This window comes from Heliangelus exortis, chromosome 23, assembly GCF_036169615.1.
Source record: "Heliangelus exortis chromosome 23, bHelExo1.hap1, whole genome shotgun sequence".
NCBI classification, from domain to species: domain Eukaryota; kingdom Metazoa; phylum Chordata; class Aves; order Apodiformes; family Trochilidae; genus Heliangelus; species Heliangelus exortis.
In genome coordinates, this window is record NC_092444.1 from 3,184,522 (window position 1) to 3,210,309 (window position 25,788).

The 25,788-nt window shown below is 41.5% G+C and overlaps 1 protein-coding gene across 7 annotated transcripts in view; it reads right to left on the minus strand.

The window, feature by feature from the left end:
* UBR4 (ubiquitin protein ligase E3 component n-recognin 4) overlaps window positions 1–25,788 on the minus strand; it is a 77,121-nt gene that overhangs the window by 47,171 nt on the left and 4,162 nt on the right. For all 7 annotated transcript variants that reach the window (XR_011730419.1, XM_071767226.1, XM_071767224.1 and 4 more), the window contains exons 2-46: window positions 25,518–25,615; window positions 24,704–24,807; window positions 24,185–24,314; window positions 23,948–24,087; window positions 23,503–23,605; window positions 22,824–22,965; window positions 22,581–22,705; window positions 21,768–21,892; window positions 21,464–21,523; window positions 21,141–21,331; window positions 20,813–20,912; window positions 20,586–20,723; window positions 19,997–20,114; window positions 19,401–19,588; window positions 18,627–18,786; window positions 18,419–18,504; window positions 17,250–17,419; window positions 16,359–16,641; window positions 15,650–15,782; window positions 15,169–15,248; window positions 14,558–14,686; window positions 13,931–14,113; window positions 13,584–13,706; window positions 13,265–13,494; window positions 12,504–12,628; window positions 11,851–11,948; window positions 11,566–11,723; window positions 10,670–10,879; window positions 9,570–9,671; window positions 8,815–8,915; window positions 8,433–8,631; window positions 8,029–8,217; window positions 7,629–7,692; window positions 7,256–7,447; window positions 6,574–6,644; window positions 6,132–6,279; window positions 5,377–5,604; window positions 4,985–5,155; window positions 4,702–4,884; window positions 3,844–4,002; window positions 3,146–3,298; window positions 2,646–2,873; window positions 1,654–1,811; window positions 453–624; window positions 91–292 (exon numbers count right to left, since the gene is read on the minus strand). Coding sequence is in view for 6 of the 7 variants with exons in the window: in XM_071767226.1 (XP_071623327.1) it covers window positions 91–292; window positions 453–624; window positions 1,654–1,811; window positions 2,646–2,873; window positions 3,146–3,298; window positions 3,844–4,002; window positions 4,702–4,884; window positions 4,985–5,155; window positions 5,377–5,604; window positions 6,132–6,279; window positions 6,574–6,644; window positions 7,256–7,447; window positions 7,629–7,692; window positions 8,029–8,217; window positions 8,433–8,631; window positions 8,815–8,915; window positions 9,570–9,671; window positions 10,670–10,879; window positions 11,566–11,723; window positions 11,851–11,948; window positions 12,504–12,628; window positions 13,265–13,494; window positions 13,584–13,706; window positions 13,931–14,113; window positions 14,558–14,686; window positions 15,169–15,248; window positions 15,650–15,782; window positions 16,359–16,641; window positions 17,250–17,419; window positions 18,419–18,504; window positions 18,627–18,786; window positions 19,401–19,588; window positions 19,997–20,114; window positions 20,586–20,723; window positions 20,813–20,912; window positions 21,141–21,331; window positions 21,464–21,523; window positions 21,768–21,892; window positions 22,581–22,705; window positions 22,824–22,965; window positions 23,503–23,605; window positions 23,948–24,087; window positions 24,185–24,314; window positions 24,704–24,807; window positions 25,518–25,615 (6,650 nt within the window). In the remaining variant the exon portion in view is untranslated. The remainder of the gene's footprint in view (window positions 1–90; window positions 293–452; window positions 625–1,653; window positions 1,812–2,645; window positions 2,874–3,145; window positions 3,299–3,843; window positions 4,003–4,701; window positions 4,885–4,984; window positions 5,156–5,376; window positions 5,605–6,131; window positions 6,280–6,573; window positions 6,645–7,255; window positions 7,448–7,628; window positions 7,693–8,028; window positions 8,218–8,432; window positions 8,632–8,814; window positions 8,916–9,569; window positions 9,672–10,669; window positions 10,880–11,565; window positions 11,724–11,850; window positions 11,949–12,503; window positions 12,629–13,264; window positions 13,495–13,583; window positions 13,707–13,930; window positions 14,114–14,557; window positions 14,687–15,168; window positions 15,249–15,649; window positions 15,783–16,358; window positions 16,642–17,249; window positions 17,420–18,418; window positions 18,505–18,626; window positions 18,787–19,400; window positions 19,589–19,996; window positions 20,115–20,585; window positions 20,724–20,812; window positions 20,913–21,140; window positions 21,332–21,463; window positions 21,524–21,767; window positions 21,893–22,580; window positions 22,706–22,823; window positions 22,966–23,502; window positions 23,606–23,947; window positions 24,088–24,184; window positions 24,315–24,703; window positions 24,808–25,517; window positions 25,616–25,788) is intronic.

Genomic DNA, 25,788 nt, shown 5'->3' on the forward strand with positions numbered 1-25,788 from the left:
ATGTGCCTCAATAACTCTATAGTGCTGATCTATCCCTGCCACTTGCATTTGCCACTGCAACCTCACACAAGGTATGTAGAAGTCTCTTACTAATAGCAGCTGCCTTGCGCTTGCGAACTGGCTTCATGATGCTGATGACACTGCTGGGCTGGAGAGAGGGCTGGAGCCAGTAGGATGTGTTCTCTACATTGGCCATGTAGATCCTCAGGCTGCCATCTTCACACAGAAGGATCATAGTGGTCCTCTGCTGCTCGTTGCAGGCTGTGTGACGGATGGCCACCATGTCCTGAATCTGCAAAGGCAAGCAATGGAAGTCAAGGAAAGGACCTGGTAAACACTGCTTGAAGGAGCAAACTCCTTGTATTAGAACATCTGTGAAGACTTGAGATCCTGTTGATGGAACAAGAAGAAACCACAACTAAAGGGGCAAAAATACAAACAAACGGACTGACCTTTGCTTTAGCTGGCAAGGTTTTAATCTCCTGGATAAGAAAGGTGTCTGGCTTCACCATCACCACCAGTGGGACCCCTGTGGTTTGTTGAACACAGCACACCAAGCCAGGATGGTTCATCACTTCAGACCACTGGCACAGCGCTGGCGAAGTTTTACTCCCACCATTTGAACTGCAGGAGATGAAGGGCAAAATAACATTAACATAAGAAGCACTACAAGTGAAAACACAAAACTCATCACTGCTCAAATCAGTTAAAGCTTTGTCCTCAGCAGGAATTCACCGCACTGCATTAATGAAGAGCCAGGAACATCCATGCCCTGCTCATAAGTGAGAAATCTGAGAGTCACTTTAGTGGACAGAAAGCATCCCAATTCACAGCCCTGATTTCTGCCCTAAAAACTAAAGGCAATACACTTACTTAGTAACATTTTACGCCCAAAACCTAGGCTTTCAAGTATTTTTTATCTGAACAGATGCACAGTTCCATGTTTCAACAAACCCAGCAGCACTAAGCAACAATTAATACAGTGAAATCTGCATGACTCTGCTCACTGGAAAAAAATAAAGCTGCAAGAAGACTTAAACTTCACTGAGACCAGGGGGCTCTTGGAACCTGACCCTTCTACAGACCCTCCTCACAACAGTGGCCTTGTGTCAGGATAGTGAAGAGCCCGGGGCCTAAATGCCCAGCTCTGGCTGTCACAACAGATGACAGAATAGCTTTTTTTTTGCCAGATTGATAACATAAGAGATTGGTTTGTCCCAAGGGAGTCTGCAAATAAGCCTTAATATGCACAATACACAAGGTCCACTGGTGCCGAAAGGAAACAAAAGCTTCCTGCTCTGCAGCCTCCATGCGGGTGGGTAATCCCATCAGTTCCAGCTGCTGCACCAGTAGCAGCTCCACACTGATCAGCAAGGCTGCTCTGAAACCACCTTTCTGCTGTGAAATCCTAGTGGGACATAAAACAATAAAAAAAAAGCGTATGTGCCCCACTGCTGAAGCAGCCAACTTTGGTTTCAAACCAATCTGCAATTAGGGCAGAAAAACAGGAAATGTAGCAAGAAATCTTCATTCAAAAAGAGGATCTTAACCACAAGCTCTTACCATTCAGAGCTGAGATGTTAAAAATTATTAGTAAGATTTATTCATAATAAATAAAATTAAACCTTCAGGAGAGCCTTCCACCAGTCTCACCTCTTGATGTTAATTGGGAACAGGCGCTGCACTTCCAGATTGGCCCTGCTGATGGTGGCTGCAAAGGATTTGCCTTGACAGTAACTGAAGAACAACATCTGCAGCACGTGGGAGTAATACACTGACACACCACCCCCTGCTACCTGGCCATTGCTGTCCTGCAGGGTCAGAAAGAAACAACAGTATTTAAGATGAACACACATTCTCCAAAATGCTCTGTCAGGCTTATATATTTCTCATGACAGAATACTTCCAAATGCCTGTTCCCTGTTCCCTCCCCACCAGTGAGACAACACAGCCCTAAATGACAATTTTCTAAGCTTAGCTCCTTGGTGAACTCATCCATCAGCTACTTCAAAGGCTTTGGAAGGGGATACTGTGACTACACACCCATAGGCAGGGCCCTCAGCTACCACATCTATGTGCTTGAATGTTGTATGGCAGTCTCCTGTGGAGCACTCCTCATGTTTCCAGCTCATAAAAAAAGCTTTCTTGAGGGCCACCTTCTCATCCATTCCCCTGCTTTGGAGCAGGCTGGGGTAAGGTACTGAGTGAAATGTGGATATATTTTAAAAGTCACCCCCCCAAACTACAGAACTGCTACTGACCAGAAACCAAATCTCACTCCACCTCTGGAGCCCCAAGCAATGGTCAGGAAACTTTACCCACTCTGGTTCCTGCACCTTTGGAATGCCTCCCTCTGAGAACAGCACTGCTCTGAAGCTATCTCCCTGCTGAGAAATCCTGCTGGGCATGACTTCAGAGCCAGCCATGGAAAATGAGTTCCATTTTCTAGATGAAAGGATGAAGGGGTTTAATTTTCACCCCCACCCTTTTTCACTGCAAGGATATTTCTTTCTTCAGAGGAATGGCAAGCTCATTGATCTAGATCAGTGGGCTTAAAAGAAACAAGAAAAAAGAAACCTCTGGCTTCAACTGTAAGACAAACAAAAGAGAGAAAGCCACCTTAGCTGCAAGAAAGTCACCAGTACCTTTAGGTCCTCATGGTTGACTTCAAGCACATTGGTGACATAGAATGGTCCATGCTGGGCACTGCTGGCCTCCTCCATGAGCTGAGTATAGATGTACCCAGCAGAGGACATGATCACAATTATGTTCTTCCCCTCCTCGTTGAAGAGGAAAGTGACATCCCTGATTTTGGAACTTGGCAGAAGGAAGTAGAAAGTTGGGCTCAAGGCATCAACTGAGAGGTCATAGATCTGTGGGAAGAATCAAGAAAATAGTTTACTACTATGAAACAATATAGTGCAAATGGACAAAAGTTGAGACAAGGGAATGCCTACTAGATATTATAGTTAATTTTTTGTCTCTTTGGGTTCTTTGGTTTTGTTTTTTCTTACAGCAATAGTGGGGGAACACCACAAATTTATATTTCCAATTTAGTTCTAAGAATATTATCAGATTCTTCTCCACCAAGATGCAGATTCTTAAAGATGACCACTTATCATGAACAGCTGATGATCAAACATACCTTCACAAAGTCTGCAGTCACAATAGCAAGCTCTGTTTGAGATCCTGGCAGCCACACAGCTTTAATGATGAAATTTCCAGTGGCTAGTTGGGGATGAAGCACCAAATGATCAGAGACTGATCCAGAGCTGCTAAACGTTAACACATGGCAGTCCTGGAGTGATGAAACAAAATTGGGCTAAGATTAGAACAAAATGTTTATAAACCTTTCAAGTCAAGAATGGAGTTAAAAGCCAGCATTCCTCTTAGTTCCAACAATGGTTCACAAAGTAAGAATCTACAATTTCTGCATTTAAGAGGAATGACAGTTTAAAATTTGTAAAGAAACAAACAAAACCCCACAGAGTCCAGCTGTTTCTTAGCTCAGTTTGGATTATCCACTGTGAAAGCTGAAGCAAGAGGAGTCATTGCTACACAACACTAGTTCTAACACACCAAGTTTCATGTGACTAAACCTTACCTCCTTCGTCTCAAAAGTTAAATTGGCCTAAATACAGTAAGTTTTACTTTATTTGTAAGTAAAACGTACATGCCCCCTTTTTTTTTTACTTCATATATCTCTTAGGAAAGTGATCCATGAGCTAAAATTAATGACAAACCTTTGGAGCTGGCTCTGTGCTAGCTCCTCAGAGGAAAGAAAAGCAGCTGGTTTGAGCTGATGTTTGCAGCTGCCCAGAAGAGGGTTTGTCAGACACTTACTTTCAGCCCGCACACAGCTAGGTAGTCCTCCTTGCAGGGATTCCCAGTCAGGCTCAGAACAGTGAATGGAACGGGTGCAGACGCAAGGCGAGTCAGGGTCAATTTTCTTTTGCTGGAGTCTGCTTGTTTGAGCAGTGCTGAAAGCTGAAGGACTGTGATCTGCAGAATAAAATGAATTTAGTTACCCAACCTGGCAATTGAGAGGAAAAAGGAATTTCAGTTTCAGGTCTATCATTCTGTTCCTGCAGTTTTCCCTGTTTCTGCTTCAAGAACTCTTTTCTCTGAAGCACAGAACTGGAGAATGATTTGGGTTGGAAGGGACCTCCAAAGGTCACCCAGTCCAACCTCTGCAGTCAGCAGGGACACCCTCACCCAGATCAGGTTGCTCAGAGCCTCCTCGAGCCACACCTTGAACATCTCCAGGGACGAGGCCTCAACCACCTCCCTGGGCAGCCTGTGCCATTGTTCCACTGCCCTCACAGTAAAGACTTTTTCCTAACATCCAGTCTAAATCTACTCTTCTCTTATTTAAAACCATTGCCCTCATCCTATCACTCCAGGCCCTTGCAAACAGTCCATCTCCACCCTTCCTTCTCCTTCAGGTACTTCGGGTCACTCCCTGGAGCCTGAACAACCCCAGCTCCCTCAGCCTGTCTTTGTTAAGAGGTGTTCCAGCCCCCTGATCATTTTCATGGCCCTCCTCTGGACCCAAAGCAGGTTTTTCTAGGCTGTGCAATACGTCCCAGAAGATCCAAGCCTGGGGACGGGCAGCTCAGATCACATTTTCGTTGTCTATTGAGCCTCCTAAGGCTGTTTTCCTTGATGACCCAACACACTCTGAGGAGTCAGAGAACTCACCTTGCCCTTTTCATGACTGACAGCCAGATGCTGCCGCCGTCCATGTGGGGATGAGAGCACACACATGGCCACCCTCCTGAGGACATGAGCACTGATCAGCTGCCGGATCGTCTGGCCCTGGTCCCCGCTGTAGTTCATGCGGACGTTCTCAAAAGCACCTTCTTGAGAGCCAAGAGTTGGGACCTGAGCCATCAGGAGAAGCATACAGAAGTGTATTACTGCAATTTTTCTGTTGACAAGTGATCCCACCTCCCCGTAACACATCACTCCTTGAGTTTCATACCATCAGCTGATCTGTCATTTCTACTGACTTGTCCAAAGTGTGCAGCTCGTTGAGAGCCTGCTGGGCACGGCTGCTGCTCCCCATGGCTGAAGCTTGCTGGAAGTTTATCTGGATAGAGTCCATCAGGAAATTCAGCATCTCCAGCACCAAAGGTGCAAAGGAGAAGTTCGCCTACAGAAAACAAGGCAAGTGAGGCACAAGAGGCTGCTGTTGGGATTCTTCTCAAGAGCTGCACAAATCAACTGGTTTTTAAAGCCTGATAACACACTCATGATCCCTCTTATCATAAAGAACAGCATAAAAATCAGGCAACTTGGCTGAAAACCAACACAGTTTGCCTCACATCCTCATCATAAACCACCTTCCTTCTAACAGCTAGCTGATAATTATACCTGGGACTGCAATTCCTCTCGACAGCCCTCAACATTTCTACACAGGCTGCTCTTCTTGGGTTTTTCTTCATCAGGGCCTTTCCCCTCACTGATGGTGACCTTGGCTTTCTCTGCAGGGGAGGTGCTTGCATGTCGAATGACACTCTCAGGTACTCTGGGCTCACTCTGGAAGGCAGATTCTTTCATGGTAGAGCTCATGCCACTGCTGGGAGTTCTCTTCACCAGTGCCTGGGAATGACAGAGCAGTGCTAAATGCTCAAACCAGACTCAATTTTACCACTGACAAAACAAATACAGATTGCAATAGTAGCAAGACTAATATAATTTTAAAGAAATGGAATGCAACTCTCTTAGATCTCAATTTTAAATAAATAACACAACAGTATCCTGCATGTCACTCTCCACCCAAATGTTAGAAAAACTTTCATATTCAAGAAAAAATTACTTTGTTTGCTGCTAGTGGAAAACATGAGAAAAAGTGGTGTGTAGGGTTAGCCAACCTGGAAATTCTGTACAAGTATGTGGAATCCAAGTAGTTGGTAGGACAGAGATTTGCCAATGCACCAATTAAGTGCAAAAAAATAAACCTCTAGGCAAGCTGTAATTTAAGAGGGTTCATCATAAAGCAAAGCCTGCAAGGTTTAGTACTCTTATGCACTTGTATCATGATGCAGCTTACTGCAGAATAGAAACCTCTGCTAAAGACTTTTAAAAACTCAAGAAACCACAGCTTATATGACATAAAGACACTTTACCAGGCAACTGCCATCTTCCTTGGCTCCACAGTCACAGAAGAATGATCCATACTTGGCATAAGAAATCTCATGATCCTTGTGACAAACTTTAGCACAAACTGTGCAAACACCAACCCCATCAACCATCTTGCAAGTGTGACAGTGATACCTGCACAAAAGATGCCAGATAAGTTATAAATTATAACTTATTAATTATAAATTATACATTTATTATATGTATATAATATATAAAATTGTATTTTATATATTATATATTTATATATTTAATTACATACATAATATATATTTAATAATATATATAATAATATTATATGATTATATATTAATATATTAATTATAAATTATGATGCCTCAGGAAGGCCCACAGGCTGCATTTGCTTCCTTCTCAATGGCCAGAAATAGCACGATGAAATTCTGAACATAAGTTTTGAGAGGTTCTTACCAGTGCTGATTCATGAATTCTTTCTGTGTGATGGTGAAGGTACAGAGTTTATTACAAAGAGAATCTTCATCCTGTCAAGAAGAAAGTTGTTTTAGGAAGGTGTTATAGCTACAGCTACAGTAGAGGCATGTAGTACAGCATGCAATCCTCAGACACATTTTAAAACCAGCAAGTTTTAGCACCAACTAGCTAAAAGAAGGCAAATGGTACTAAAGCACATAAGGAGAGGTGTTGCTATTTTATAGCAACTCAGGAGTAAACCAAAGAAAAGAAAACAGTAACAAAAATAATACACAGGAACAACAAATTCCTAAGAATGCATTAATAACAGCTTTTTTCCCCCACTCAAGAGCACTTAAAAGCCTAATACGAGTTTCTTGTTGATATAAAAAATAGGAACTGACAAAGAAGCAAATCAGAACGAACTGATCTTACTCTATTTCTTCCTTTTTGTTTAAAAAAAAACAAAAAAAAAAGCCCAAAAACCTTCTGATGTTAACACAAGTTAAAAAGGCACCAGGTAATGAGATATTCTCTACCAGATCTGACAACTAGGGGTTCTTAACTCAGTCTCACATTAGAAAAAACAACAAAATCTTCATTTACAACCTGAGCAATTTTGATTTGGAAGCTGCAAAATAAATCTTCATCTCATTTGCTGCATTAACTGAACACTGCCTACCGAATCTTCAGCTTGAGAGTCCTCCTCCTCCACTGCCAACTCTTCCACCCAGTCTGAATCCACCTCAATTGCCCGTTCCTCTCCATCGACAGAAAGATGACTTGGTCCTTGGCCGCTGGTCTGGCTCAATGCATTAGTGACATCAGCCAGGTAAGAGACAATATGACATGTACACTCCAGGATAGTCACATGCTATAAAGTAGAGAAGAATAGAAATTGAGAGGCAATACTTCAATCCCCTTGCAGTTGCTCTAAGGCAAGGATATATAACCCTGGCCAAATAGCTTTAAAATTCCCCCTATGCAACCAAAACAGCAGATACAGCACATGCTTCAGATTTATGCATGCAAGTTAAGCAATAGTTATGTCTTACCTTTCCTTGCATGACATTTGCATTCATTTTCTCTACCACATTCTTCTGAGACAGGTATTTCTTGCTGTAACACAAAACAGTGGAGAAGACCATTACAGCTAACAGTCTTTGGGAAGTATAAACTCAGTTCTCACCAACGGCTTCAAGCATTCAGTTGGCTTTAACAACAGGAAGCATATAGATACAGTAATTAAACCACTGAGAGTGGAAAAGACAGGGAAAATAGTGTTAATGAGGGGGGACACAGATCAGCCTCTCTCAGACACTTTATATTCCAATTAACAAACTAAAAAATAAGCCTGTGTCAGTAACCATGAACTTCTGTACCCAAATTATTAAAAAAAAAATAAAAATCAAAGTCATGCAAATGAACGAAGAACAGTACACAGTTCACTCTTACCATCTGCCCAGCCAATCGACAGCAGCACCATGAAGCTGGAGGTGTCCAGCACCTTGTCCTGCACTAGCCAAGGTTGCCATCACGACCATCAGTTCAGGAAAGCCCGTGCCATCCCCGTTGGCCAACATTTCTGTTGCCATTGGAATTAGAGTACTCAGTAGAACAGTGCACACTCCTTCTCCCACTTGGCTAATTAAAAAGAAGAAAAGTTGAAGACATGGCACATCACCTCCTGAGGTACAGCTAGCTAAGCCCCACAGCCCGAGGCACTGACACAGCAGTGACTTCAGGGCAAACTCCACTGGAAAGATGACAAGAAGCCATCAGCAATTCACGAGTAACTTGCACGTCTACAGAATAAACCAACAGCACACGAAAGAGATGACAAAGGCTGTAAAATTCACCTGTTTTCCCGAACAATGTAAGTTGTCAAGAGTTGCAGCAGCTGCCTGTTCTCTTGCACAACTTCCAGTTGATCTGAATCTTTGGGTGGGGACGTGGTCATCCTGGTCAGCCAGGCCTGGAGACGTGCAGACTCCACACAAGCCAGCTGAGCCAGAGAGCCACAAAGTCGCAGCAGGCTGGGGTTGGGACTCTTCTCAGCTGGTGGAGAAAATAACTACTGAGTGACAGATGCTACAGCAAATGTATTTGAAGCTGGCTTTCTACTAAAACTGTGAAGCTGTCACCCCCTTTGACAGCTTTTTCTTCCAAGCACCTTCATAATCCTGTCTAATATAAGAACAAGGGCAGAGGCAGGACAGAGGAGATTCAACAATCACTTACTCAGCTGGAAGAGCTTGGTGAAGAACTTCAGCACCCTGTTGCAGAACTTTGCTGAGAGGTTTTCATTGGCTGTTGCCATCATGATCTGGACCAGTTCTCCACTATATTGAGGGGGAAAAATAAGTCAGCTTTGTAAAAGATCACCCGGGCTTTTTTTGTTTCTTTTTCTCTTTCACTTGCACTCAGCTGTGTCTGCCCTCAGTTCAAGGACAAACCAAAGTTCAGGATTTTCCTGCCTATTTTCCCATTAATTTTTAGAAAGTACAGCCACCAGAGTGCTGCAGTTTGCACTGTTGAACAAGTAGAGAGCAAAGCCCATTTGTTGTCACAACTCTAAGTCAGGCCAACACTCCACCTTCACCCTTAAAATTATCAACTTATTGCTCAAGAAAGGTCTGAGTGAACCTGGGATTTTGCAACTGCTTTATAGACCCAACATCTCTCAAAACCCCCCTACAATGTATTTGACAAAACTACCATCATGCAAGATTCCCCACTGATTATCACTATCAGAGACCACTGAATATTTTATTTGGAGTGACTAAGATGTAGGTCCCCTCCCACATAGAAAATCTTTCACACTCTGATGTGCTACTTGAAGGGTGGCTTATCCTAACAGATTTTTTACCTTTTTTTTTTAGTTTTCCAGTTTCTGTGCAATGGCGTTAACATTACTTAGGTGTTGACAGTGACAAGCTTAGAGAAAAAAGAAGGGAAATGAAGTCTTTGGGCTACAACTTTCAAGATCACTTCACCTTTCTGAAAAGAACTCCTCCATGGCTTTTCGGGCCTGGCTGCTCTCAAGCTGCTTCTCCAGATGCTGCAAACATTCTTCCAAGATGGACTCATCCAAGCCACTGAGGATCAAAAGACACATATTAACAATAATATCAACAATTCTGAGAGCCAAGAAGTCATCAGTTTTGCAAGTATAATTCTACTAAACTTTCCACTAACTGCAAGCAGCTCTCCTTCTAAGTGACAGAGGAAAAATAACTGATGAATCAACATAAACAAATCCACTAAAAGACCAGCAAAAAAGTCAAACATTATGCTGGAGGCACATTGAACAGTCAGAAATGTAGAAAAATTTAGACTTTTCAGCCACCTCACATTATAAATTCCTCTAAATGGCTGCTCTTTTTACACCTGAAGTCTCTTTTAGTGTTACTCCTCCCCATTCTCTCCTGTGCTCATCCCCATTCCACAACGTACTCTGCAAGTAAAATCCAATTACGTTTACATTCTCTACCAGAAGGTGCAGAACCTCTCCGTCTGAATACCTTCCATCCACAGAGGATCAGTGTTTAAAAGATGCAGTATTATCACACCTAATGGCTTTGATTCAGATGGGCAGACTCAACATCTGCACATCAAGCTGATTCCTTTCATACACACAGTGAGTAAGGGGTGAGAAGCACAAACCTGGATAGTTTGCTATGATAAAGCAGGGATCAGCCATCCTTGCAAACAGCAGGAAATGAGACAAAGGAATATAAAGCAATTTAGATTGGCATCTTCAGCTCTGACTTTGTGCTTATATTTACATAATTTTCTATTTGCTTAAATAAAAAGTTATCAAAATATATACAGCCTCCATTCAGAGTTGTAAGAGATGATTAAGATCCACACTGCCTGCATGGCAGTACTGAAAATCCTGGTAATGTGCATAAAGTATCTTCTATATTCAGCGTGCAAGTACAGAGGTCTTCCAACAGCTAAAAATTAGCTGATTTTTTTGCCTTTCTGTTGTGTTGTTCAAGAAATGACAATGATACTTAAGACATATTGTAGTTAATTCTTTGTATCCAGGTTTGCTGAAAGAGCACTACAAGCCCCCCACTCAGCCTGTTACCTGTTTGGATCAGAGTGGTGGGCCAGGATGTTATAGCATCCTGTGATCAACTTCTCATAAACACGTGCCAGGAATTCATCTGATTCTGCAGGGCCCAAGATCCTCTCTAGGGAGTTGCTGCTTATTTCTGCTACACTCTCTGTGCTGGCTTCCAGCAGGAGTGGCAAGAGGGAATGAATCACTTGTGGTGGATTCAAATCATCTGACCAGCTTGAAAAGAAAAATGAACAAATTAATTCTCTATATCAGAGAATCTCCTTCTTGGACAAACCAGAAAGCACACAGGTAAAGCACAAGTCTGGATAGGAATCAGTGATAAAACTTTTTTTAGAAAGCTAAGATAAATGCACTGTCCTAGCCACTTTTCTCCTCAGAAAAATGTTTCTCATTTGGAAAACTCTACACGTTACTTTTGCACACAGAGTTACAATATTCCTGGACAGTCACATTACCACATAGTATGGCTTTTGGACTTATTTGCATGTCAACAACTATTGTTTTGTTTCAGTATATCTTTGACTAAGTCCCTGGCAAAAAAATTCTTTCATTTAACTTTTTCCTTATGCTTTGAAAACATCACATAAGTGAATGATTACAAAACCCCAAATGAATTAAACAGATCTACACTGTCTCACTTTGCAGCTCAATTTCTTCTAGTCCCTGTTGGACAAAATGGACCAAAGGCTTCTCTCAGAGTCTGACTTTCAGAGATACCAGATCAAGACTATCATTCATTTTGAATTTAGAACTGTAAACTGAAAGGAACTCTGTTAAAGGATTAGTTCAAAACCCAGTGCCTGTTCACAAAGTGTTCCCCCCAAACAGTCTGATGAAGAGCAGAAAGATCTGTAAGAATAATATAAAAAGCAAGAATACAACATAAAACCATCACTTACACAATGAGATCCCCTGTGAGTCTGACCAGGGAGAGCAGGGTGTGCTTTAAGGAAGCTGCAAGAGGTAGACTTTGGCTGCAGAGAGTACCAAGGTGGGCAGCCTGGACTGCACTGATGTAGCTTTCTGCTGGGATGGTGTCGTTGGCAAAGGCATTGCGCTGAGGGGTGAGAAATGTGCACAAAAATCAGAACCTGTTACCTTGAACAGAAAGACAAACTGCCCACCATTCCCAGCAATCCAGGGAGTTGAGATCACACCAGATCAATTCACGAGGCTGGACTCACCCATGAGCCAATGTTTGGAAACTCATTTGTATGGATGTTGTTCCATGACTCACATAAAGTCTGCACAGCTGAGGGCAAGTTCTGAACAAGTGTTGGACCTGTGATTAATACAGAATCATAAGTAATCGAGTCATGGGTCCCACTGAAAACCAGAATTCTTCTACAAAACTTTAAAACTGCATCATTTGATAAAAACACAGCTCAGTTGAGCTGTAATTCCACTGTAAATTGCCAGTTTCATGCTTTTCTACAGGTCAAAATTATCCCCAAAGTTTGCAAAATCTTACAGGCTTCTTTTACTTTATTAAAACAGGAAACATGGCCAAATACACTAATTAGCAGCAGTCTTCAACATATCAACATTCCATAATTCCCTTTACTATGCCATGACACCCAGAGCACCAACATGGTTATAAGAGCATTTCAGTAAGCCAGGTAAGCCCCCAGAATAGTTACTCTTTCAAGGTTTGTCCAGCTTTTTCAGTTGGTAGGAAACTCCAGGGGAAAGAATTCTCAGTTTGCCACCAACAGGATAAAGCACTCATTTGAACAAAGTGGTCAAGAGCACATGAGCCATGAAAATGGATGTTGGCAGCACTGTAGAAAGCTTTACCTACAGAAAGAAGGAAATGGGAACCATCCAGTGGCCTCACCTAGAGTATTAGACTTGGAGCGGCTGGATCCAATGGCCAGGACTGCAGCATAGCCCTGCAGCTTCTCCTCAGAGGGTTTGTGCTCAGTGGACCCCTCCTCAGAGAGGCTCCTTAGCAAGTAAGATCTGTGATCAAAATGGAAAGGATTCATCTAAGGGCACAGCTCTGCATTTCAGAACTAAGTGTATTAATATACTGACAGATGAGAAAGTAAATTTTCGAAGTTCTGTCCCATATTTTGTGTCGTAACACTATGGAAGTTCTGGGGTTTTATTTCCTATAAGCTACTTACCAGGAAAAGCACTGACTCGAAAGAAAAAAAGCTGATTTAGTTTCACTTTCTTCTACACAGGTTATAATGAGAGTTCAAAAGACTTCAGACATAGGAATTAACCCCCCTTTTTCCTGATAGTCTGAGAGTCTCAATATTATCTCAGTGAAATAACCTGAACAAAAACTGTCCCAGGGAGTGGTAAGAAGAGGTTTCATCCTTGGAGGAAAAGCTGGTTTTGCAAGTCTTTAAAGATCAGACAAGAAGGCTACTGAGAAACAACGTCACACACTTGAGTAACTTGAGTAGTTACTTTTTATTTTTCTTTTAAAACAATGGATACTCTAGAGGACCTACGTTAGAGTAATTATATTGGCCTATTAAAAAAACAAAAAAAGAAACATACCTCTAAGAAAATAACAAAAAATGCAAAGAAAGCTCTGTGCACAGAAGAAAATTGTATTTCTACTGGTAATCTTAAGGACTGTACCTGGTAAATGTAGCATAAGTGTCAATAAGCTGCAGCGTGGCAGGCAGGAGGTTCTTGGTTATCTCTGAAGACTTGTGTGGATCAGTTTCTGCAGCTAGCTTGGAAAAGTGCTCATCCAGAGAAACCTGAATCTTGGAAATTGCAGCATCAAGTGTGTAAATGGATTGTAAGCTGGGAACTTCATGAAGTTGGAGGATGGTTGAGCAATCAACACCACAGAAAGAAGAGATCTTAAAATAGAAAGGGATGGAACAGTAAGTGCAAATCATTCCCCAAAAACAGAAGCCTTGTATGCACAATTGTATTCACACCACTGTACCTGTCGAGCAAAATATTCCTCTGCTATTTCCACATCATACTTCACTGAGCTGCACTTGCTGGAGGCCAATTCAATGAGAGAAGCAGCATGGTCAGCTTTCATGCCCTGCTTTGTTAGGTGATCCTGCAGATGCAAAAAAAAAAAGCAAACAAAAAAAATCCTGTCACACTTTAAAAAAGTGCTCTATAATTAACCACTCTGCCAATTACTGAGATAGAACACATTAGAAAACACAGACACAAGTTCCCGTTCTCACCACCATGCCCACGCAACAAATCCCACACGCAGTTGGCATGGGATAACAAGAGACTGACATTACAGAACAGCCCTACAAGATAAGGCTGTACCTTAATCCAGGTGACATAAGATGTGATTCGCAGGCGGGACGACCAGCGCAAGGTGTGTAAAATATCACATTCACTCATCTCTGGTGTGTTTGCAGCCAGCTGGTTCATATAGGTTTTGGATGGAGGCAAAATCCCAAGGATCCGCCACAGGATCAAGAAGTAGTACTGAAGGGCACAAGCTTCCTAAATGGAAGTAAGAGGTGGAAAAATTATTAAAGACAGATTGCAGTTTCAATCATTACAGCTACTGAAATGATCTCATTGGAGACTCCAGACTCCTCTAGATGTGTCACATCAGATTAACACATACTGGACTGGGTTTCTCTAACATTATACAACAAATTATGCAACAAAGAGAAGTGAGAAAAGAAAAAGGAACAATTATACAAAATTCTTCTGCTTCACCATATTCCACCGGTCCTCCTAGAATTACCAAGGATGTATAGCAAGCCTAAAACATGTTATGAATTAAAACCTCATCTGAGATGCACTACCACTATGACACTACCATTATCTACAGGGTTTTTAAGTTCCCCATTACTGTCTTTGGTTAAACACTTTGTTTGAAAATATTAAGTTTGAAAAGCTTGTTATTCCTCAAGACAAACATTAAAGCAACAGTCTTACCAAAGCAGTGACATTTTTGTTCTCTTTCCTCCTGAGTGTATCAAACTGTGACCCAGCTGCAAGTAGTGATGTCAGGGCTGTGTAAAGCTCATCATACTTCATAGTCCTAGAGAAAAGGACCTCACAAACCTGCAAGAGATGACAAGGCAGGATCATTGGTTTGCAAAATGCTCAGCTCTGTGTTCGCACACAGCCAAGCTCTTCTCTGAACTCTTCAGAATACCCACAGACCAAACTATGTCAAATAAAATCTGAGGAAGTTAGTTCTGTCAGGTGTTTCTCTCCCCAGTCACAGTATCAATGAAATGGTTATAAAGAAGCATGCAAGAAGCAAGCCCTTAAGCTAGATGACAATAAATTTAGGGAGGAAAAAACCCAGCAAGAACATTCAGTAAAATTATGAAAAAGCAACTCCTAATACCACATGTCTTTGGCAGCACAAAAAGAAATCCCATATTATCTTATTCAGCTACTATTCTTATTGCCCTTGGGTGCAAGAGTGCTCCAGCTGCTTCATCAAGCTTTTCTTTCTTGTCCAGTTTCCCTGGCACCTGACAAATCAACACAGCCCTCAAGGCTTACAGAAAGGTATACACCAGAATTCCCCATACCATGCTATCCAGACGGTTCAGATCATCCTCAGAAGCTTCTGGAGATAGGATGCAGTAGAATCTGGGCTGCAGAACTGAGTCTGGAATGAGGACAGAAAATATGTTCAAAGTGACAGCTTTAATTAGCTAGTACTGTGTTATCCCCTCTCCTCCATCCCCAAATCTCTCATTTTAAGGTTAGTATCAGATTCCACTAAGCTCACTCCATGACACATTATACGTGCTTTTTACCTACAGTATATACAGCCAAGATTTTCCTACTCATACATAACAGATACACACTATTTTGAATCACTTGTAGCATATTCCTTGATGACAATATTTTTATCTACTAAAACTTTTCTTGAATGCATTTTTATCTGTCTGTTTTATGCCCATTACAAGTAGGAACACTACTACACACACAGGGCACAGGAAGGGCTCTCATCTGCTTAGGAAAATAAATTTTGGAATTAAAAATTCTTTAAATTTTCTTTCTTACCTGATGAACAGTGTTTGGTCCAGTTTTCTTCCACTTCTTTAAACCCATGATAAAGTGGGACAGATGTTTGTCTGCTACTGTCCTGGGATCTACTCACCCAGCCAATGGGTGGTGTCAGCAAATTATATTGCACCTAAATAAAAAAACACACAATAACTCACCCTTCGGTTACTTGTCACTAAGAGGTAAGGGGGGAAATACCACCAAGAATTAAATAGAGCTTTCTGATGGAAGGCATGAATTCTATCTGATTATTTTTATTCTAAAGTTAGCAGTTTAAATCAATTGTCAAGCTTCAATCAGATAAAAAAAGCCACACACAAAAAACTGGTATTCCATTAATGAGAACAGTGCCAAAAATCTCAACAGTGAAAAGCTGAAGCAAGGACACAGTGGACAAGGTATTTGTGAAAAAGTGCCTAAATACCCAAATACTCAATAGTTTGAAAGATAAATCCTGTCCTTAGCTGGATTTATTAGGATAGCAGTTACACCAGGAATTTCCTCTGCTGAACCTGCTGCTAGGAACCAGCAACTGGTTTTAATCATGCAAATGCAAATTTGGTGACAACACCAAAACCCAACAGTTTTGGTAATAACACCAAAACACAAAAGTCAGGAAGAGGACAGAACACACCAACTGATTCCCTGCTACAGATCCCTGCTGGGTGACCAACTAAGTATCCAGAACATGATCCAAAAATCTCACCTGTTCAAATAAGTAGACAGGAGCCCTGGAATACTGATGGAGCAGGTAGTCAAACACCAGGAGCAGACGTGCCACAATAAGTGGCACAGAAGACTGCTGGGTATCCATGTTCACTGTCAGCTCCACAATTGTCTGGATACACAGCATCATGATAGATCTGCGGCCCCTCTCAGAGAAATTGTGAAAAATAAGCAGCAGAAGCTGGAGATGTTCAACATTCAGATCTTCTGTGTCACTGGGAAGAGTCCCCTGCAAAGCATTTTGCTTCAGTGTGCCCACAAACCTGAAAATAAGAGATGAAATTTATCAAGTTAACTTTTCTCCTTGCTTAGATCTCTCTTTAAAATCTCTAATTACAGGCTAGAGAAACATTTTCATAATTGTATTTTTCTGCTTACTCTTCTCTTTCTGGCAATTTCACACATTATTCACTGTATTATGAATTGGAATGAAACTATGCAAACACTAAAAAACTAGAGAAATACAATTAGCAAATAGATGTGATGGGAGACATGTACAATCATCCAAAGGGAGAAAGGAAAGGCTGTCTACTACAGCTAAGGACAGAGACTGTGACTCCAGGCAATAGCATAGACAGAAAATCTTGGCACCATCCTAACAGAATCTACCTGAAACCTGCTGAAGTTAGACATTCACCTTCCTTTTTTTAAAAGCAGTGTTATTGTAAGTAATTCAGCCTTCATCCACTCAAATCCTGATTCTAGTTTTCATTTACTATCCTATTCCTCCAGCAACATACAGGACTGACTGCTCCTCTAAGCATCACATGCCATCACCACTCAAAGAACACAGAACTTTAAATCCAAATTTGACTGAAAAAAAATCTGAGAGGTAAGAGATGACTTGCAGTTTAAGATAAAATTATCTCACCTTTCCCAGACTTTAAGGCATTCTGGAACATCAGGATCTCCCTGGGAATTGGCTTTATGCTGCCAAATCAGGAGAAGTCGAGAGAGCACTGACAAACTCTGAGGATGGATGTAGAGGGGCCATGGACCTTCCGAAAAAGGGGCAACCCCCAGCTGCTGAAGAAGTGTGTTCTGGAACAAAACAGAGACTTGCTGAAAAGAGGAAAATCCTGTCTGATGCTTTAATTAAAAAACATGATTTGAACAAAGAGATTACAATAAACAGCAGGGTGCTCAGCTTGTAAGGGTTCACACAGCAATCGCTCTCCTATATCTAATACATGGCATAGCTACTGAGGGACACACTGTCACTCTGCCACCTAATCCAAAGCAAACTTTCAACTTCCCTGCCAATGCAGAAAAAATGGCATTAATGAGCTTCACTCACTCTCTGCAATATCACAGCAGGGGACATTATGCTACTATATTCAGTATCTAAGAATCTGGAAGAAGATCTCTTTGACTGATCACAGTAATGCTTGTTTCTTTTCAAATATAGTGAAAAGGCAGATTTCTGGAAAGTCCAATTGCTTAAAAAGGAAAACAACTGAGTATTTTAAATACAGTAGAAAACAGACAACAAAAAGTATAAGGATTGAATTCACTGATTGGTAAGCAGATTTATAGCCTCTACTTACAGTGTTGGGTCAGCTCATGACCTAGCAAAAAAAACCCAGAGGCTACAAAGTTAATACTTTGAAAGTATGAAAGCAAAAGGATTAATTTGATTCCCTCCTGAGAGAATTCGGAGTCCTTTTGGCATGAGTCCTGAGAGCAAAGCAAATCTGCAGGATTATCAAGAGACATCTCTTGATAAATCCATGGATAGAGGCAACTCTCAGAGACAGAATACACAAACTCATTTACTTTTCAGCTTTCATCACCTTCGGAGTTCAGGGGAGTAATCTGAACTTTCAAGTTTACATTTGGCAAGAAGTTTTGTACTGGATGACTGCAAAGGTCATCTCAGTCAATGATTCCAAAATATTCCAAACTCTTTTTGCAAAAGAAAATATTGTAGAGCCAAACAAAATCATCAATATCTGACCCTTGGTGTGTAGAGTCCATGTAGAGACACTAAAAGACACCAACACTCCTTTGTTTTATTTTTACATTCAATCATAGACTTACCTGCAAGGCAGAGGACTGAAGATCTGAGGTCACCAAGGAATGGTTGAAGTGATAGAGTGCAGCAGCAAACTCCTCATCTGATGTGCCTGTAAAGACAGGGATCAAACCATTGCCACCACAGATTTATAATTTCCACATAAAACTAAAACACAGAGCAGGATTTATCCTACAGTCTGTGTTCTCTAACACAGATGTTCTGTTAACTCACCCTTAAGCCCATCTTTATCCACTTCTTTGATGATGCTGGCCAAGGTGGCCATGTGCTGCTCTGAGAGAGAGACACTCAGGTAGTTGCGAATGAAATTATTCCTGGAGTTCAGCATTGAAGAAGTGAGAAAGTTCAGAATGTTGGAAGCTAGGCTCAAAAACTGGAAAGGAGAAAGGAACACACTATAGGAGCCACAAGAGCAGAGGGAGTATTATAAGACAACATGAAACAAAAACTGAGCTTGTTTAAAATTAAATTCAAATTAAAATTAAAAGTTTAAGTGGAATTAAAATTTAATTAATTTCCCACAGTGCCCCCCTAGTAGTGGGGTACAGATTTACTGCTGGCAATGCAGCTCACTGCACTCTGTGTTCTGTATCAGAACTGATTTTATGATTCTCTGATAAGGCTGCCAGTATCTCTAACTTCTTGACTACAGTATTTATTTTTGTCTTTACCCAACAGAGCTGGAGGTAAAAGTATTATATCAGGAAGTCATTTCTTTGGAGTTCTGCCCTCATTTTCCCTCTGTAACCCAAATAGATATCCTCAGTCTTTGCCCCCCATCAGAAACAAATACTGTGATATTCCACTTGACAGAAGAGCAGAGCAAACACCTTTCTTCAGCACCATGACAGTCACTGGTTCTCCATCAGCAATGTGCTTAAAACACCTGACATTTATCAAGTTGTCTGTCCAGGCAGCTACCCACTGCCAAGTAAACCACACTATGATAAATCAGTTATTTGACCAAGCCTGAAGCCCCTCCCATACCAGCTCTGGATCTTTGCGACTGGCCAGGATGTTCCCATTCTCCCCAGCAGTCTGTTTGTTAGGGCTTTTCACTCGAGGTGAGCTCTCCAAAGGTGGCGGGGGAGGAGGTGGTGGTGGAGCCACTTTCTCTTTGCTTGGAGAGATTGTCTCTTCAAACCATTGCCCAAGGATTGGTTCACTGTCATCATCTAACACAGAAGGCAGGAAAACCAAAAGCAGAACATTATCAAGCAAACACCTTATGCAAACCACTCAGCTTTGAAAAGGCCTGAAAAAGTTTCAGGGAGCAGAGTTAAGGTGTCTGGTATCTTAATCTTCCCTTTTCCAAATCATAAGGCTAAGTGCTTTCACAGCAGTGCAGTAGGAATTTACAAGAATTATTTCCACTCTCCTTTTACACAAATGCTACCAGATCCCAGCCACTCTGCCTTCAGTTTACATAACAGTACATTCAGCATTACTTCTGCCAAAGCCATCTTACAAACTCTTTCATATTTTCAGCATTACAGCCCAAGAAGGCAAAAGCCCAGTAGCCGGGTTGCCACTGAATCTGAAAGACAGCCTAAAATCCTGACTTAAGTTGCAAGCTCTCTTACCTTGGCTGCTGTCCTCCTCAGTGCTGCTAAAATCATCCTCATAGTAAGTATTAGAATCAGTGGAGGCACTTGCATCACTGCTCATGGAGCCTTTCCTCTGACGCTGTAAGACACAAGCCTTAGAAGAGCAGCAGAACAAGTTAGATTTTAGGATTGTGAAGGATAAGAATTTGTAAACTTGAGTATCTAATACATTTGAATTTTCTTCTAGCAAATTCAACTCAATTTACGAATGTTTTTTTTCAAGGCTTCTCACCCTTAATTTCTATTAAAATTTACACAAGATAGCTGGAAATAAATAATCTAGGCTAAGCTTTAAACAGTGCTTCCATTAACAGCTCTAATATACAAGCAACTCTTCTGAAAACAGCCTTTGCACTTCCTCACTAAACTCACAGATATCATTTGGCTTATAGAAAAATTTCATCAACAGGTTTGTCAAGTGTACATCTCTGAAAACAGGAGAGAGGTCCCAGTTGACAGCCTCTGAAAAAAGCATTTTAAATTCTTCTTAGCATAGCCCCAGTCTGTCAGGTGAGAATTTCCCATGCAGATTACACTTAGTAGGAGTGGCTCACCCAGTTCCTACCTTTCTGTAGGAAGTAGATAGCAAAGTCAGCAGCAAATTAGTAAGTGGCACAGAATCTATCAACCGCTGAATTCTCTGGATGGATGTGCTCTGAGCCATGATATCCAGCACTGCTGGTGGACCATCACTCTCCCAGCCCTGGGGGATGGCATTGAAAAGAGGATTTAAAATGTGTTTCAGGAGAGAAGGCAAAATGTTTCACAAGAATGTAGATGCTACCTACACACCTTGTGCAATGCTTCCACTTGCAGATCTTGAAAGAGTGATGACAACAATTTGATAGCATGATTTGCGAGCACCACTGACAGAACACCAAACCCTTGGTGCCTACAGAAAAAAGAAAGGATACAGCAGAACTTAAAGTGGGCAAATAAAAATACATATACTAAATAGTGTGAAGTGACTGCTTTGTTAAAGTGAAAGACAACTTCAGCAATTAAAACTTGAATTACAAATGGAGATAGTCTCAAGAGATCAACAAGCCTTCACAGTAGTTGTTTGCTGGGCACGGTTAGAAACATAGGCAGTGAGTACTTCAGTGGGGCATCTACATACCCTTTCCCAGGTCCTAGTTTGGGAGACCCAACGCCCTCCTTCGTACGAGCAATAATGTCTCTGACACGGAGAGCAGCCAATGGATCTTTCTCCTTTCCCTTATCAGCCAAGGCCGTGGGGCTGAGGTTCAAGATGAGGAAGAGGCTGTTTAGCAAACACCAAGCCCCGAGCAGCTGGAAGTTCTGATAATGCTATCATACCAAAAGTAAAGGAAGGGGGGGGGGGGGGAAAAGGTATCAAAAAGACAAAATAGTGTCAATCCAAATGCCAAAATATACCAGTATAAAAACAGTGAAAAATGCTTCCTGAGACACAGCTCTTACCTCACCCCCAGCCCGGCGTGAATTGCTGATGGCTTGTCCAATCATTTCATAGATTTCGAGCTGAAATCCAAAACCATGACAATGTTTAAGCACTCCACTGGAAAACAGTAAACTAGCACACACACTTTTGAAACTACAAATACCATTGCATTTTGTCCTCTACAGTTAGCCACCCCACTGCTTCCTTTATCAGCAAGTCTAATGCCCAGAAATCAAAGATGTGTACTGCAACACAACAAAATACAAGCTCTACACACTTCACTCACCAAGAATGTAAACAACAAACACTCTCTCATCTACTTACACATTTCTGTACAATAGTAGCAGCATCATTTTCATAATCTTCTTCTTTGGAACTTGTTGACCCAGATCGTACCTGTTGAGTGCTACCCACATGGAGGATGGCCATGCAAGTTGCCACACTCACACCTGATTGGAAAAAAATGGAGGTGACAGTTGTGTTAAGAGCCTATCCTGGGAATCCATTAGCACATGAAGACAAGAAGTATCAAACATGCCCATAATCTTGATGGAGCTGGGAATACATCTGACAGATAAAGAAGTCATTCTGAAACACCCCCAAGAGATCAAGTTTTGTCCTACAGAAACATGCGAGAACAATTAAAGGAGGAAATGTTTCACCATCTAATTCAATCTCATTTTTAAGGCAATCTTCATTCTCGTCTGTAACATCTCTTTAAAATTTTACGCATACCAATTAAATACGTGGAATACTGGTGTACTTACACCATTCCTGGGAAACCAGGTTGAATTGGGAGTCTAACCAATTAAGCTGAAGCCATAAGAACTGCAAAAATATATTATCCTCTGAACAGAAATAAAAAGGAGAGCAGAAATTACAGGCTATTAAGATGATGTTGAGTCACTTAAATCTTTCTCTCTGATACTGACAAGTGATTTGCTGCATATATCACCATTTCCACGTCACTGTAACAATTTCCATACTAACACAGCCACCAGACTATGCAGAACACTGCACAGCTTTCAGATTCCCAAGAAATCAAGGTTACTTGTGGGCTTACCTCAAATGTGCAGGTAACAGAGCTAAAGCGAGAGCAGCTTAAAGCTCCAAAGAAAATACAGGAAGTCAACTCACCTGCATAGAGACAGCTGAGAGCAAGAACAGTCACATCTTGGAGACGTGTGGGCGTCAGGGGCTCCAGTACAGGCAGAGACAGAGTATCCAGTGCCATGGTCACATCGATCACAAGCGAATGAAATCTACAGTAATGACATATACGAAGGTGCACATCAGACAGTAACTGAAAATTACAGTGATTTTCTTTCAGAATTTTTACCCAGCATCTACCAAAGAAGAGTGAGGACAGGAGGCCCTTACCCGTTGCGAACAGCGGTGGCATCTGCCACTGTGGCTGGCATAATAAAAAATGAGTTGGCTGAGACAGCATCCTGGAAGCGATTTATGTATCGCAAAAAGTAGGGGAGGTTGAGGCACACCCTCAGCAGTTTTTCAGAGCCACCTACCAAAAAAAAGTAAACAATAACAGCAGTGTTATTTTTAATGTTCCATGGGAAAGCTTCTAAGCAGCGGAGATCTAATGGTCATCAATAATTGACTTAATTATTCTTTGTGGTGAGAAAATGTCATTGTGGCTGAGGTCACAGGATAAAGATTAGTTTCCAGCACATAAACCAGACAGTGAAGTTTTCTGCCAGTACTCATAATGGGTGTCACAAAGCTCTGTGTGAACATTATGTGCCACACCAGGTTCAATCCACACCTACTCAGTAATCATTCCCACAGGCTATTTTATATCTTCCACCTTTTTCTCCCCAAAAAACAAACCTACTGCATACAAACACACTGAGCTCATCCTCTCTTCAATGAAGAGAACTACACAACCTCCCTCAGTAACATCAGCATGCAACCAAGAAAGTCCTAGAGAGCAAATATCTTAGGTCAGAAAGCTTCTTCCCACTCAAAGCTGTGAGGAGTAATACTGGAGAGTCACTTGTTCTCAAATTTTTTTCCCCAATCCTAAAAGGTTGATTCTCACCAAGTTCTTGCAGACTGGCTACATTCTGAGCAATGAATATGCTTTTTGTCTTTGCTGCAGAGGTTTGATCTGTGGCAGCTTGATCCTCATTCTCTCCTTCCACCTAAAAAGCAAGTACAGCCTAAATATATCATGGAAACATTAAAAATACAAGGTACTGCAGTACATCTCCACACAGGAGCTAGGTGCAGCACTCAAAAGAGCTGTGAGCATCCCTCAAAATCAGCTTCCACGAGGCAACAAAATTACCATTGCCAATGCAATGCAAGCATTATTTTTTTCACTTGCAATTCATTAGCATGCAAGGAGGATTTAAATACTTGAGAGGTTTTCTTTATGCATGTGTATTAAAAAAACCTACCACTTACAGCCCTCTGTTCTTGCCTGCACCAACATTATTTATGCTAAAATTCAGACTGCTTCTCTTCTAGGACTGCTTGTTTACCTGTGCCTCTGCCATGATAGATGGCGATGAGGAGACTCTAGGGTTAAAGACTGATGTCAACTGATTGAGGAAGTTCATCTGCACTTCCTTCTGTCTTAGTTCTGGGCTCACCGGGGAGGCCAGCTCCTTCTGGTCCTCTACTGCAGGGGAAGGAGGAAACCATCATTTCATACATCAAAAATATAATAAGATTTTCTGCGCCTAATTTAAACTCTGACGTAACTATAAATCACCTACCATCAGAGAGGGTTTTGACAGTCTGAGGCAGCTTGGCTGATTTCATCATTGCTGTGAAGGTAATAATTTCAGTTCGATCCAGGCGGCTGCAGCCGGTGCACAGCCCCTTTATCAAGAGAATAAGGTGTTTCTACAAAAAAAAAAAAAAATAAAGACAGCACGTACAGTTTAAACTCTGTTGGTTCCAATTATCCCTCAGTTATCGTTTATTCTGAGCAGCTGCATTTAGAAACTCAACAAACAGGCAACAACAGTTTTGATGGAGGCTGTTACACAAAACTAAATCAGACTGCAACAGATTTACTGGAGATCTCCTTAAGCAAGGCTTCAGTTCACCTTTGTTTTGCCTTGCTCACAAGCTGAAATTCCATGACAAGAATGCAGAAGGAAGATCCAGATCAGCCTCTACCAAAGCGTAAATCTTAAATATTTCAAGAACTTCAGTATCTTTATGTAACATTAGAGCAACTATTTTGGAATCAGAGGCCAAAGTCCATTTCCCCACAGCAGCAGCCTTACCTGTGACACAGCACAGGCTTCATCTGGGTTCTCCAGGCGCAGCAGTGAGAATTCAATCAGGACTTTACAAGCAGCTGCCACTGATTGCAGTTGGTTTCTTGGTACTGCAAAAAACAAATGCTTCCATCATTCAGTTTTCCAGTAATTCAGTGTGAGATGTTCTCGATGCTTTCAATAAAACAAAGGCTATGCAACACACACACAGTCTATCATGCCTAGCACCAGGATGCAATATCCTTTCAGTCTCATTAAAATGTAACCCAAGAAATGCCAGTAAAGCAAGGATAATAGCTTCTACCCAGACAAGCTCATTTAGATGGATACCTCAGCTTCCCCAGCAGCTTTATTTAATACTGACAGAAGGTGAAACAAGTTGATCAAAACCACTTTTGCAGAATTCTTTCAGCCAAAACAATATAAAATACTTCTGAGTCACAATGTTTTGATCTTTAACTCCAACTTAGTCATATAACTGCTAGAGAATAATCTAAACATCCTGAAAGTTTATTTAAACACTTTGTTTGACCAAAAATTCTTTTCTCTAAATGAAGTCAGACCAATGAATAATCAAGCAAAATGTCAATGCCACCCAATAATTGGTGGCCCAACACACCTATCAGCAAGTCTCCCTCTCCATCTGAATTGATAATTTGGCAATATCAAACCTAGCAACACCAGCATGGTGTGCTCTGCCTTCGTGTCTGACTCAGAAAGAGGGCTCAGGCAAATACCAAAAGGGACAGTTCCAGTTTACTTTTGCTATGTCCCGGTCATAACACAAGAGTAAGAGAAGGGAAGGAGGTGGAACACTTACTTGAACCACACACAGTAGTGATGTAATGTGTAGAAAGTGCAACGAAGGAAGAGTAAAAAGGCTCATACTGTTTGTCATGGTGCAGGATTTCAGATTCACTGCAAGAGGAGAAAAAGAGATCTGTCAGTTGTAGGCAGCATGACAGGGGCACCACACAACGCTCAGAACAGGTTATATCTGGTAAGAGATGTAAGACAAGACCATTACAATCACACAGGCCTTCCAAGTGAAGGTTTCAAGAACAGAATCCTCTCCCTTGTGTCCTCAGGAC